Raw genomic sequence first — 15,684 nt, 5'->3', positions numbered from 1 at the left:
GTATGAGGCCTTTATTTCCTTATATGCCAACACACTGTACTGGTATAACACTGAAATATGCAACAAGTTTAAACAAATTTAGCTCTAATTATAGTCATAGTAGATTGACCAAGAAGGCCTTAACATTTCCCTCAACTTGACTAAAATTTAGACAGGTTTCTTTCTGACTGAATGCCTTTGATCCCCCTTTTCTCAGAGCATTTACTTTGGAAAACTTGCAATTGTAAATTTTTCTTTACTCTTTTGGGATATAAATCTGCCAATCACTTGCCAGTTTTACAATCCAGAAATGTCTTTCCCCAAAGATTGGGAGCCATCTCTTTGAAATATAATCATCAAGAAAGATAGAATCCCTACCTCCTAGTCTCTGTGGGAGGATAGGATCCCAACTTCCTTAAGAACTAATTAGCAAACACAGATGTCCTAATCGCATTGACAAACACCCCCAACTCCCGGTATTCTCCAGTACTTTTCAACTAGTCCCCCACCTCCCTCTGTCCTTAAAAACTCTCTTGCCATTTGTTTCAGAGGAACTGAGTTCTTTCCTCTATTGTAAAGTCTTGATTTCTGTTGCAATTATCTTGAATAAAGTCTTCCTTGCCTGTTTAATTCTGTATAGTACAATTTTCTTTGACAAAAGTAGATATTTAATGAAGAGAAAAAGGAATTGAATGGCTAGGATATTAAGCAGATCATCTTTTTGGAAATTAAAGCTATCCTGGATGCCCTTAGGTTTTTAGGAAAGCTGAGTCAGGTACTGAAATATCCAGTGAATGAAGGCTAGTCACCAGGATTTACATACATAACTATGCCCTATGAAACAAAAGGGAGAGCAGGATGTTTTACATAGGTGAGAGGAATGATCTGTAGGTATAAAATGGAAGGAAGGAGGATAGAGTTGGCTCCAAACACTGAGATTTATGGTTTGTGAGAGGCATAGAGCAACGTATTGCCCTGGAGCTAGCTGGTTAATGGCCTGGACACAAAGGACACTAAATAGTTCTATGGAGTCTGTTAACTGCATGATGGGAATTCCAAAGGGAAGATATTTTTAATAATAAACAGAAGATTTAAAAAAAAAATAAACAGAAGATTTTTCAGTTATATCCATTGTCATTTTTACTGTCTTCACATTTATGTAATTACTACACTCTCCTGTTTTTTGTGTTGTTCTGTTGGGATTATCTACAATTTACCTCTCTGACTGAATCTCTATTTTTCAGTGTTCATAGCAATTCTTGCTCATTTATTCTACCAGGATATTTCAGATTAATTTGATATGGATCTCAAAACTTTGTTAAGAACTTTTAATTAAAATAACTAAATTTAGGAATCAATTTTAAAAAGTTGTTTTTTTGTCACTATCTGCTAAATTATTTGTGTTTTTCTTTTCTGAAAGAGTTAGTAAAGGTTTGTGGAGTTTTTATAAATGGCAAGAGACTTAATTTTGTTAAAAAAATACTCATATTTTCATGTATGTTGACATTTACTTTGTTTTTATTTTGTTTCTTCACACATAATTGCTAAATTAAATAAATGATACTGAATTTGTAAAAAAATTTATAAACATAAAATTACCTTCTATTCAGAAAAATTATTGTACTCACAATTTTTAATAACATTTTATTTGATTAGCTTAGATTTCTAGATACAAATGATATACTCTGCACATAATAGAAATTTTGATTTCTTCTTTACAATCGTTTTAAATTTTTCTTTCCTATCCTGTTGTATTCTGACAAGAATTTCTAGATAATTTTTATTACCTGGTTTAACAGAAAAGCCTGGTATAACAAACCGTAGCAATATTATAGGCTTCTTTGATACACAGTTGATTCTTGTTATTTGTAGTAGTTTTCTACAAAGTTGTTATGAACATTGAATTAATAGATATTGAGCTATTGCTTTGCAGGGGAATATACAGTTAGATTTCTGTAACCTTTGGTCACAATATTTTTGTCAATAGAAATGCCATTTACAACATGTATGTTTGTTTGCCAATGTCCTTATGAAAACAAGCCTCTCTCCTCAGCATTGAATTCTGTCTTTTTCTCACATGTTTTTTTCCTGTATAAAATTTAGGAGATATTTTTAAAGAATAACCTTAAGGAGGTATTCTATATCCTACTGATCGACAGAACTTGTTCAGCTAAAAGTTTAACAGTTTTTATGCTGTATCACCTTTTGAAACATGCAAGCCATCTATCACTACTTTCAAAAGAGAGCTGTTCACTACTTTTTATATTATCAATTATTATCTCATGAACTCACAAATTTAGCTGCTTTTCCATAGCTTTATAACATAGAACAGATGTTACTTTAGCATTTTTCTGGACAGCTTCATCTATAGATCAGTGAATTTTATCTTTTTTTCTGGATGTACTATGTACTATATTAACATGGCCAATAGCACTAAAACTTATTTCTGAATGAAGCTTAGCTGATGTACATATCTTCTCAATAATATTTCTTCTTGTGCTTGGGAACTCTTGACAGCACTTCAGCACAACATTTGGGAGGCATTTTAAAGAACATAATCATCAACAAAAAATATAGACCTACAAAAAAATATATAGCATTAAATTTACCACAAAAAGGACACATTTATAGTATGAGAACTGAAACAAGAAGACAGAACATCATCTTGTCTAATCTCAGCTGGAATATGCACTCTGGTAACTCAAAGTTTACATGTCTCTCCATACATCTGTTAATGACCATGAAAGCAAGGCAAATGTTGATTTTGGTGTTATGAATGAATTTTAACAAGTAGACAAATCGACAAATGTGGAATCTGTGAATAATAAACATTGACTATATGGTCAAATAGGTAAAAGGGGTTTACTAAGCAAGAAAATAATTATTTCTAAAATTTCAAATTATATCTGAATAGCACTGAGATAGATGATAATGGGATAGAGGAAGATATACTATGCTAACATATTGGAAAAAAACAGAGCTGCTTTATTAATTTTAACATAAAAGACTTCAGAAGAAGGAAAATTATCAGGGATAAAAAGAACCATCACATAATGGTAAATGGGTCAATTCTCCAGGATGATATAAATCTTATATGTGTGAGCCCAGCAAAAAAGCATCAAAACACATGAGGCCAAAACTGATAGAACTGCTAGGAGAAATGGATGAATCCAATATTTTATCTGGAGTTTAATACCTCTTTCTCATAAATGGACAGATCCAGCAGGCAGAAAACTTATAAGAATATGGTTGGTCAACATCATCATCCATCATCAGTCAACTTAATATCATTCATATCTATAGAATATTTCATCCAAAAACAACAGATTATCTATTGTTCTCAAACTTACATGTAACACTAAGATAGACTTCATATAAAATACACTTTAACTGCCGCCTCCTGATGGCGCACGGGAGAAGAATGAGGCACAAACATGGCGCACAGGAAAAGAATGAGGCACAAACAAGTCAGCTGCAAGAGAATGGGAGTAGAAAAGACTGTCATCCCCTGCTCCCATTCTCTTTCAGCTGACTTGTTTGTGCCTCATTCTTCTCCCATGCACCGTCAGGAGGCAGCACTTAACCAGTTTAAAATAATAGAAGCCATGCAAATTATGTTCTTAGACTGGAATGTCATTAAACCAGAAATCAATAACAGAAAGATAGCTGGAAAACCCTAAAATTCTTGGGGATTGAAAAACACACTTGTAAATAATACATGGGTCAAAGAAGGCTCAAGAGAATTAAAAAAAAATTAATTAAAATGAAAATATAAGCTATTAAAATTTATTAAATGAGGCAATGAAATAAGTAGAGGAAAACTTATGTCCTTGAATAAATATGTGGGAAATAAAGACCTAAATTAACTAATATAAACTTCCACCTTAGGAAATTTAGAATAAAAGAACAAAGTAAGTCTGAAGTAAGCAGAAGGAAGTAAACAATGAAAATTAGAGTAGAAATTAATTCAACTGAAAGCAATAAATTAATAGAGAAAAATCAATTTACCTGAAAACTTATTCTTTGAAAAAAATCAATAAAATTGATAAGTCCCTAGTCAAGTTAACTAAAAGAGAGAGAGAGAGAAGATACAATTACTAATATCAGAAATAAAAGAGGGTATGTTACTGCAGATATTATGGATATGAAAGGATAAGAAAGGAATACTAAGAACAACTCTGTACTCATAAATTTGATACTATAGATGAAATGGATTAATTTCTTCAAAAACACAATCTACCCAAACTTACACAAAGAGAAATAAACATATGAATAGGCTTATATCTATTAAAGAAGTTAAACACAAGTTAAACTTGTCAAAACAGAAAACACCTGGCCCTGTCAGGTTCACTGGTGAACTCTACCAAACTTTTAAAGAATAAAATTATATGATTCTTTTGTTTGTTTCTTTATGGTCTCTTCCAGAAGATAGAAGCAGAGGGAATACTTCCTAAATCATTCTCTGAAGTTTTTATTATTCTAATACCAAAATCAGAGAAAGCATTACAAGAAAAGAAAACTATAGACCAATATCTGTCATGAACACAGATATGAAAATTCTTCCAAAAAATTGCAAATTGAATTCAACACTGTATAGAAAGAATCGTGCATTATGACCAAGTGGTGTTTATTTCAGGTGTGCAAGTCTTATCTCAGCATTTGAAAAATCAGTTAACATAATTCATCACATCAATAGAATAAAAAAGAGAAACTGTTGACTGTATCAACAGATGGAGAAAAAGCATTTTACAAAATCTAACACCTGTTCAAGATGAAAACTCTCAGCAAAACCTATAGGGAACTTTACTTAAAGGGGGAAAAGATCAGGAATAAAGCAAAAATGTCCATTCTAAATAGCACTGAATGTTCCAAAAAAATTAATTTTGACTTGTATGTAGCTTTGTCAAGAATTAGGAATGTAGGTTAAAAATAGTTCCAGTTGTCCAGCATCTCACACAGATGACTTGGAAATTACATATGTTAATTGAGACAAAATAAACACAGTTATTCTAAGGCTGCACAGATTGAGAAAGTAGCTTTTAATGGTAAGGAATTAGATATTGGACTGAACTATTAAGGACTATAACTGAAGGTTATTCCCTTTTAGAGTGATTGGTGAGTTTTTATACAACGTAAGACAACTATTATTAAAACTCTCATTTTCATTTGCTTTAGAGTATTTTTTTGCTTTCTGATTTTTGTAAGAAAAATACAGCAGCTAAGTCAAAAAAATCAACAAGTGGAACTACAGCATCAAACTAGAAAGCTTCTGAAGAGAAAAAGGAACAACAGAAAGAGGGGCGCCTGGGTGGCTCAGCTGGTTAAGCCTCTACCTTCAGCTCAGGTCACGATTCCAGGGTCCTGGGATCGAGCCCCGCATCAGGCTCTCTGCTCAGCAGGGAGCCTGCTTCCTCCTCTCTCTCTGTCTGTCTCTCTGCCTACTTGTGATCTGTCTGTTAAATAAAGAAAATCTTAAAAAAAAAAAAAAGAAACAATAGAAAGAAAAAGCAAGCTACAGAAAGGGAGAAAATGCTTGCAAATCATATACCTGATAAGGGATTAATATCTAAAATACATAAGAATCTCATACAACTCAATAGCAGAAAACAAATAATCTAATTAAAAATGGTGAAGAACCTGAATAGACATTTTTCTAAAGAAGACATACAAAAGGCCCATAAGTACATGAAAATGTGCTCAACATCACTAATTGTTAGGGGAAAGCAAATCAAAACTATAATGAAATATCACTTTATACCTGTTAGAATGATTATTATCAAAAAAACAAGAAATATGAAGAAAGGGGAATTCCCGTTGGTAGGAATGTAAATTGGTATAGCCACAATGGGAAACGGTGTGGAAGTGTTTCAAAAAATTAAAAACAGAATGATATAGCAATTCTACTTCTGGATATTTATCTAAAGGAAATGAATTCATTATCTCATAAAGATATCTATACCTCCATATTCACTGTAGTGAAAACCACTAAAGTTCCATCAACAGATGAATGGATAAAGAAAATGTGACTCTCTCACACACATATACATACAGTGGAATATTATTCAGTCATAAAAAAGAAGAAAACCCTGCTATTTGAGAAAACATGGATAAATCCCAAGGGCATTATGTTAAGTGAAATGAGTCAGAGAAAGGCAAATATTGTATGATATCACTTATATGTAGAATTTAAAACAGCTGAACTCATAGAAACAACTAGAGGCTGAGGGGTGGGGAAATGAGGATATGCTGGTCAAAAGGTACAAGCTTTCAATTGTAAGAGGAATAAGTTCTGGGGATCTAATAATACACAGCATGGTGACTGTAGTTAACAATACTGTGTTGTATTCTTGAAAGTTGCTGAGAGAGTAAATCCCAAATATCCTTACCATAATAACAACAACAATTATCATTTTGTCAGGTAAAGAGATGTTACTAGCTTTATTGTGTTAATAACTTCACTGTATACACACACGCGCACACTCACACACACACACACACACACACACACCCGTCCTATTATCGCATTTTACATTTTAAACTTATACAATGTTAGATATCCATTATATCTCACTAAAACTATAAAAAAAATCCCTCATAGTAGCCAAGGAAAACATTAACAATTATTTTTTTAAGTTACACTTCGCCAGGGTCATCAGGATGGATAGACTTCAGAGCATTTTGAGATGTGTTCTGGCTCTGCAATGCTGGAGTGGACAGTATGCAATCAAGCCCTAACCCCCCTGAAATTCTTCAGTCTAAAACACTGACAAGCAAAAACTTAAAATCGTCAAAATGAATCCACATTCGGACCCTAATGTTGCTATGACGGGAGAATTGAAACTGGAGCAAAGAAATTTTTTTTCAGTGAATAGATTGATGTATAGTTTTAAAGCAAAAATTATTCTCCTGAAGTCAAAGTTAATCCATAACTTTTTGTTAACTTGCCTCTATTTTTCTAGTGGTGACTAGATTTTAAAAGGCATGAAAGCATCACAAACTCCTAAAGTCAGCTTTAGAGAGCATGTTTAAAGTCCTTTACTGTTTTCCTGTGAGATTCTGTTAGTGAATAAAACATGAAAATGAGCATGCATACATGTGTTCGTGCTCACATACACACATACACAGGCATACCCAGTATAGTTCTCATAAAGGCGATCTTGTCTTCAAAGTTAAGAGCTTGCTTTCTTATAAAAGGGTTTGCATGCTTTATGCAAAATTTCAGTGTTTATCTTCATGCTCACCAGAAGTCTTCTAACAAGTTTTAGTTTAGGAAAACAGATGGATGCTTACCAGCTCCATTTCATTTCTTAAAGATTAAATCTTTTTTTTTTTTTTTTTTTTAAGAACTCAACAGTTTTCCTCCCTTATCTCTACATTCCTTTTCTGAACTCTAGTTTTATTCATTGAACATCCATTTATTAAGCACCTGCATGCCAGACTCCATGCTCTGGGAGCACCCTGAAGTCTGCGGTGACACAAAAGGACAAGCACAATGAAAATGAGATCGGTGACACAGGAGTGCAGGGGAGGGTGCCTTGGGCGTTGGCACAGCTGGTTGAGTTTGGAGTGCCCAAAGTACAATTCAAAAAGGAATTATTATTTGAACGGAATCTTGAAAATAATTTGGATGCAAAGTAAAAGGAGAAGAAAATGGCATTCCAGGCCGGGGATTATTGGACTAGTTTTATGGAGATGAGGAAACACAGATCCAACTTGGGGAAAAGCAGAAAGTCTGATTTGGCTGGAAATGGAAGTACCCCCTCCAAATAAATAAATAAACAAACAAACAAACAAACGAATGAACAAACAAGTAAATAAATGGCTAGTAAACAAGGGCAAGGAAAGATGTTTTTTCCTAGGATGATTTTTGGTTTGGGATTTCATTTAATGTAGTTAGTGATGAGACATTTAAGGATTTAAGGGAAAAACATGTCAAGATCATACTTGCAATTGAGAGAGCAAATAGGTTCACCACGATTGTCCTTTTCTATTATTTTTCTTCTTATTCTAGTTCCTTGCCCAGCTTTTTGTTTTAATCTGCTTTTGCCTTCTGTTACACATCAAATTTTTACACCCATATTACAATCTTAAAACAAGGTAGAGTGAAAAAAATTACAATAAAAGATGATGGAAATGATCAGGCTTACCAAATCCTTGGAGTGCTCCCCCTAGCATTTGGGCATCCATTATGGGATTGAAATTTGGAGCTGGGAAGATGGTTCCTTGAACCTAATGGGAAGAGTCAATAAGAAAGAGATAACAGTATTTTTTATAGGAAATACTTGAATATTTTTTTTTTGCAGATAAATGAAAACAAAAACAATCTATATGTTTAAATTACTCTAAGACACACAAGTCTATCAAACAAATGTGTTAATTGTATGTTAATAATATGGAGCAAATTGATAGAATTTTTAAAAATCCAATGACCTCTATTATATTGGCTCTATTCCATCTAGGAATTTGAAATACTAGAGCCAACAGTAGAAAATGTGAGAATCAAATAAATATAAATCTTTGTAATAAGTAGTGAACATTTTCTTAGGAATTGGGGGCTATTTAAAGAAACTGAATGGGAGAGCTCTATTGGGGGAATTCATGACATTTATATGGATCAGAAGTAGCACTTGCCACCACAGCTTTTTTCCACATCAGGGGCCCTAAAATCATACTAGAGAAAATTGAAATGTTTGAATTTGGATTATGAGATTCATGAAAATCTGGGTATTATAGATAGGGCAGAGATTTTTTAGTTGGAATTTGCAGCTGCAAAGAAAAACATAAAAACCTGACTGACATTCCATTTAAATTTTCTTTCTTGCTAATAATAAAAATGGCAGCACATTTATGTTAGGCTTTGAATCCACATGGTCCATTATTTCAGACAGAGCCAGTCAGGAATAGGCACCATAACATCACACTCAGCACAGGAGAACCATCAGTCAAAATTTATTAAGAATGAGGCCTCTCCCTGTTTGTTGTCAGTGTGTCCAGGAACATTGGGAAAAAATGCCTTCCCATAGCAAATGGGTCTACTAGCCCTTGAGAACTCTGGCATTAATGAAGCTCTTCTATAAGAATGGTATCTTAACAGAAGGTGAAGTTTTCTAGTGCCCATTTTCTAACAGTAGAGAATTAATTAAGATTGCACCATAATATCTAGCCCAAGAAATATACATATACTTATACCAAAATATTTATGAAAAGATTTTGAGTGACTAAGAATATTGTTCACTTGAGTGAAAACTAAAAAAGAAAAAAAATTCAGTTTGAATTTCATTTGATTAATATTAATGATGATGAAGTTGTTTATTTGAAGTAGACTGGAAACCACATAATAATTGTGATATGGCTATATTATCTTTTTTTCTTTTTTATTAACATATAATGTATTATTTGCCCCAGGGGCACAGGTCTGGGATTTATCACTCTTAATATACAGCACTCACCATAGCACATACTATCCCCAATGTCCATAACCCAACCACCCTATCCCTAAACCTGTCAACCCCCAACAACTCTGTTCGTTTCGTGAGATTAAGAGTCTCTTATGGTTTGTCTCCCTCTCTGGTTTCATCTTGTTTCATTTTTCCCTCCCCCTGCCACGAACCTCTACCCTGCCTCTCAAATTCCTCATATCAGAGAGATCATATGATAATTGTCTTTCTCTGATTGACTTATTTCGCTCAGCATATTATCCTCTAGTTCCATCCACGTTGTTGCAAATGGCAAGATTTCCTTTCCTTTGATGGCTGCATAGTATTCCATTGTGTATATATATAATGTATCTTCTTTAACCATTCATCTGTTGATGGACATCTAGGTTCTTTCATTGGTTTGGCTTTTGTGGACATTGTTGCTATAAACATCGGGGTGCACATGGTCCTTCGGATCACTGCATTTCTATCTTTAGTGTAAATACCTAGTAGTGCTATTACTGTGTCATAGGGTAGTTCTATTTTCAACTTTTTGAGGAACCTCCATACTGTCTTCCCAGAGTGGCCGCACCAGCTTGCATTCCCACCAACATTGTAGGAGGGTTCCCCTTTCTCCACATCCTCACCGACACCTGTTGTTTCCTGACTAGTTAATTTTAACCATTCTGACTGGTGTGAGGTGGTATCTATTCTTAAGTACAACCATGTTAATAATATTTTTAATGTCTTTTTAAATGCCTATATGGACAGATATATGTAATTAAAATAAGAATATGGTCTGCATCTTACATTGCTAAGGTGCATGCAGTTTGCTTCTGATATTCAAATTTATTGGAGATGATCTAGAGACTAAATTCTCTTGAGCCAATCCGCAATTCTGTGTGCTATATATTAGGAACCAATATGAGTGTTATCTCTTTTATCCACTAACCTGTTTCACTGGGACTCTATTAAGAAGATAAACTTTGGTTCTTCTTTTATTTATTAAATTAATTTTAAATAGTAGGGTCTAATGTAAATTCTTAAGTTGAGATCTCCTTACCTGAAGCATTTTCCCTTGAATCTTGTTATCCTAGAAAAATGAATGCTGTAAACTTTTGAAAGAACAGCTATATATTGAATGTGAAAATTGTTTTCTGCTATTTGTCACTGCCTTTTTGTCTACATAGCTCTTTCTCAAAAATTTTCCCCCCTGGGAAAATAATTTTTTTTTTCTTTTTTAGGCATGGAAAAAGAGATAGTTTATTTCCCCTATTTTAGGACTTGAAAGATTTGTTTGGACAAATCTTGCATGGATAATACCATTTTTTGCTTGGTGACCTTAATTTTGCTGACTGCTATCAGCCAAAATCTGTTTTAAACTATAGAAAAGGGATGCCTGGGTGGCTCAGTCAGTTAAACATTTGCCTTTGGCTTAGGTCATGATCTCCGGGTCCTGATTGAGTCCCACATTGGGCTCCCTGCTCAGTAGGGAGCCTGCTTCTCCCTCTCACTCTCCCTCTGTACTCTCTCTCTCTCAGATAAATAAATAAAATAGTTAAAAAAGCTATAAAAGAGAGAATATTTTTGAAATAATAAGATGTATTGTTAAATATGTGTAAGTTATCTAGGCAGTTTTAGACGTTTACTATAAAGCATTTCATTACGGGCTAGACTAGGATTTTCCAGAACTTTCATTGGAGTAAGTGCTATAAAATAAAAGCATATACTTTTATAGGGAAGAAAGAAAAAAGCTCTAAAATTTATAGATAAAGGAGGTTGTAAATATTTACAGTGATTTATTAGACACAATCTGTAAGTGAAAGGAAAAAGTCCATGGATTTTTTTCCTTTGGAGTTTTTGTCATTAATCTTTATACAGATTACTAGTGCAACATATTTTTACAATATAATGTAAAAATTACTTTTTTCTGTTTTTATTACAGTTCTCAACTTTTTTTGCCATTTCAAATCCTTATTTCCTTGTCAACTGGCATTAAAATAATACACTAAAGATGTTTCAGAAAAAAATTTAAGACAAGTAAAGAAAATTATAAATGCTTAGTAATTCACAAAACATAGTTTTTCTAGGAAGCATTTGTCATTTATGCCCATTTATATTGCAAACTATTATATTTGTTTTTAATATAATAATAACACATTTGAATGTATTTACTATTTAAATATAGTAGTAAACCATTATATTTATCTTTATACCAATTATTATGTTGCATTTAAGCTCAGGTCAGCAACACTATTCTATATATGGTACATTTTAATGTTCTTTTTATTTATTTTGTCACTGGAATATTGATTTTATCTATTGATAATATTTTTCCAGCTTTATTAAGAGGTCATTGATATATAACATTGTATAAGTTTAAGTTGTATAACATGATATAATATCTGGATATATTATGAAATGATTACCACAGTAAGGTTGATTAACACATCTACCACCTCACAGTTGCCTTTTTTTTCCTTATGAAAACATTTAAGAGCTACTCTTAGAAACTTTCAAGTACATAATATAGTATTGTTAACTAAAATCACCATACTGTACATTAGATCCCCAAACTTATTTTCCTTTTAACTGGAAGTTTGTACTCTGTTACCAACATTTCCCAATCCCACTCCACCCACCAAGCACATACAGTCCTCCAAAGCTCTGGCAATCACCATTATTTTAATGATCATTTTGACTAAACTGACCAGTTAAATCTATTGAAATAGTCAATTATTAGTTTTTAGTGTTGTCTCCTGAATTAAACAGTTATTTGAAAAATAATTGATTAATTATTTTGGGCCATAAAACTTTTTCTAATGACTATGATATATACCTGTAGGTATATATTCATCTATTTTTAAAGTAATTTGATCTTTCCTTTGGATATTTTCCCCAAAATTTGTGCTCAACCATAGTCTATGCATTCCTTAATATCCAACACCAGTCTCTCTGATGAAATGAATCTATTCTGACCTCTTCTTTTACTAACCCTTAGAACTTACTGCATTTTTATTTAAAATCAGTACCTTATATTTTCCCATTTGCTACCTATTCTTAAAACTGATAATTTTACTATGTAATACATGGTACATGTTTTATAACATAGTGTCCCTCTAATTTGATTCTATATCCCTTGACTATGGTATATCAAATCTATACTGTGATTTTCAATGTGAGACTTCTTTTCAAAATGTTTACATCTACTGGTGATGTTACTTAAGTTAAATGATTTCTTTAAAAAATGAGATTTTTGGCTGAATGACCTGGTTTTATACACAATAAACATGATAAAACTTGTTTTTTACAAATATAGTATATACATGAATTAAGCAGATTTTTAAAAATTTGTTATACTTATCATATTTGTTGCTTTATGTTAGGAAAACTGAACAGAGACAAATAAATGAGATGGACAAACAAAAATTAGGCTGGAGAAGAGGATGCAGGGGAGGGAAGTATTCCTAGTTTGATAGGGCAAAATTTTTTCCCAGCCTTACATATGAGCAAGTAAGTGATCTGGAAGATGGGAGCACAGTGTCTTAAGACTCTCTTGCAAGAGTAAACTAATCTGATTTGAGTTCCAGTAGTAATATCCTAAAGCAACATGAAGGATGAAATAAAAAGGAGTGATATGGATGGCATAGGTAGCTAATTTGGAAACCCAGCTGAAATTAAGTGCATCCCTGAACTGAGACAAATAGCATGTTCTTAATAAATATAGATTGCTTAGTTAACTGAATGTAATTTAACTTACTAATTTTTAAGATTTATTTTAACTTAACACAGTAACAGCAGTTAAATTTTTTGAAAGAGGCAGAGACTTTAGTTTCAGGTGTTTTTGAGCATATAAACCTTTTAAAGCAGTGTTACTTTTTATATACGTGTTCTTAATCTTTCACATTTTAAAGCAAATTGGATATTTTGAAAAATTTGACACTTTCTGGTGTGACATGAAAAATAATGTGCATATGGTAAAATTATTTTCTTTTTCTTGCTCTGAAAATTGACAGATTTAGAAGTAGTATCACTTGTCTAAGGCAAAATAAATTCTAATGTCTGTCATTTTAATTTAAATTCTTACCACAAGGTAATCAAAATATAATCTTTGCTTCTAGTCATTTATGAATTTAGGTTTTGACAGAGGAATACAAAATACTCCCTTTTTAAAAGACAGAATAAACTGCCTCATAAAGTCCCTAAGCTGAAGAGAATGAGTAATTTATAGATTTAAAGTTGGTTCTAGAATCTACCCTGAATAAATAATGAATAGATTTCTTTAACTGACAGAAAAAATTTTAAATTATTATCTGAAACAGAATACAAACTGACAAAAAATTCACATATATTTTTCTCATGAAATTGAAAAAATTATTTGCATCATCTCATATCAATAGGTATATCAATAAGTACATCATATTTCATTTATTCACAGCTAATCCAGGGGCTAGGATCCATAAAACCATATCCCTCCAAAGTCAACACTGATAAGCTACCCAAATTTTAATCCTTTTTCTCATGTGGCTTTTAAGTCACATTCATATTGAGAATCTAAATGTCTTAAGACTTTTAGACTTTGGGGCACCTGGGTGGCTCAGTGGGTTAAGCCCCTGCCTTCAGTTCAGGTCATGATCTTATGGTCCCGGGATCGAGGCCTGCATTGGGCTCTCTGCTCAGCAGGGACCCTGCTTTCCCCCCTTTCTCTCTACCTGCCTTTCTGCCTATTTATGATCTCTCTCTCTCTCTGTCAAATAAGTAAATAAAATCTTAAAGACTTTTAGACTCTGAAATATTAGCTATGCAGGTTGACAATTTTACTGACTGGATGCTGGTTAGAGTACAGTTTTTTTTTTCTTTTTTTAAAAGATGTTATGTATTTATTTGGCAGAGAGAGACACAGATAGTGTACAAGCAGGGGAGCAGCAGGCAGAGAGAGAAGTAGACTCCCCCTTGATCAAGGAGCCCAGTGGGGAGTGAATACCAGGATCCTGGGATCATGACCTGAGCTGAAGCAGATGCTTAACTGACTGAGCCACCCAGGTGTCCCAGAGTACAGGTTTCAATGTATAATCCAGCATCATTGAAATACCTTGTTTTTGGTATTGCTGAGATGACTAGATATCCAGTGATATTTAGGATTTTTGGAGCCATGAAAGGAGAATCTACAGCAATCTTAGGATTCCCTTTTCATAGAAAACTTTCCTTGAACCAGGCATTTATTCATCTTTGGGGAATTGATCCTTGGATCTCCATTAGCTCAGTCCCTAATGCCTTAAACTCTACTGAAGGTCTTCAGCCACCTAATCCCTGACTCATATCTGAAAAGATTTGTGCCGATGGGGTTTCAGTGGCTTTAAACACAACACCAAAAGATGGATTAAAAAAAACATACTGTTCCTCTCTTACCTTTCCACAACTAATCTGCCCTTCAGTCCAGTTCTATTAGCCCTTTCCTCACAATAGCTTTCATGTGTTTCACCTTTATAAAATTTCTGTTACTACTACCTTAGCTTTTACCACTTTTCTTTTAAATTTATTTCAATATGCTGCTAAGTAGGTCCAGTTTTCCTTCACTGCTAGAATGATCCTTCAAAAAGATCAAACACATCATTTCTCTTTCCATGCCAAAAATTCTTGATATACAAAACATTACTTCTCAATATTTGTTTTCTACTGTGGTGCACAGAATGGATGATTTTCACATGAAAGAAACATCCCTGGGAACATCTAGGGTTATGAACACATACCAGTTATGCTAGCCTTAATGACATTTTATTTTTGCCTACTCAACAGAAAGTATACTGTAATGCTGAATGAGACTCTCAAAACATGAATTGAAAGAATAGAAAAATACACTCATACTTTGGCTTATTAGTATTAATGGCAATATTTATTTTCAGTGCTTACTGCAACTCATTCCTATGTCTGAACATAGATGACTCGTGGGATTCGATTCAAATATTTTAATAGAATAAACAAGGTTCTTTATGACCTGGTCCTTCACTGTCTGTATGGGTTTGTGTTTTATTTTCTCTCTCCTGAACCTCTCAATTCCTATACCATACACACACAGCTACACACTGCTGCTAAAAGGGACATCTGTATCATTCTTCTGTTCTGTGTTTGTGGAATAGTCCCCCTTCATCCCACAACACATGTATTCATCTCTTGATTCCATCTTATGATTCTGGTAAACATCCATTCAAGACTTAACTTTCAAGCTTTAGTTCCAGTGTCATCTTTCATAGGGAGCCCTTCCTGATATTTCTGGTAGAATTGTCTACTC

General features: G+C 33.3%; 1 protein-coding gene across 1 annotated transcript in view; it reads right to left on the bottom strand.

Moving 5' to 3' along the window:
- Positions 1-10,467, bottom strand: part of LOC111152959 (annexin A10) — a 75,633-nt gene extending 65,166 nt beyond the window's left edge. Inside the window, exons 1-2 of the mRNA XM_022511721.1 lie at positions 10,459-10,467; positions 8,127-8,208 (exon numbers count right to left, since the gene is read on the bottom strand). Of these exons, the coding sequence (XP_022367429.1) occupies positions 8,127-8,208; positions 10,459-10,467 (91 nt within the window). The remainder of the gene's footprint in view (positions 1-8,126; positions 8,209-10,458) is intronic.
- Between the last annotated feature and the right edge of the window lie 5,217 nt (positions 10,468-15,684).

Source organism: Enhydra lutris, unplaced genomic scaffold (genome assembly GCF_002288905.1).
Source record: "Enhydra lutris kenyoni isolate GAN:26980312 unplaced genomic scaffold, ASM228890v2 scaffoldscaffold3, whole genome shotgun sequence".
In the NCBI taxonomy this organism is placed as follows: domain Eukaryota; kingdom Metazoa; phylum Chordata; class Mammalia; order Carnivora; family Mustelidae; genus Enhydra; species Enhydra lutris.
The sequence above is the reverse complement of the archived record's forward strand: the minus strand, read 5'-3'. Positions and strand labels throughout refer to the sequence as shown.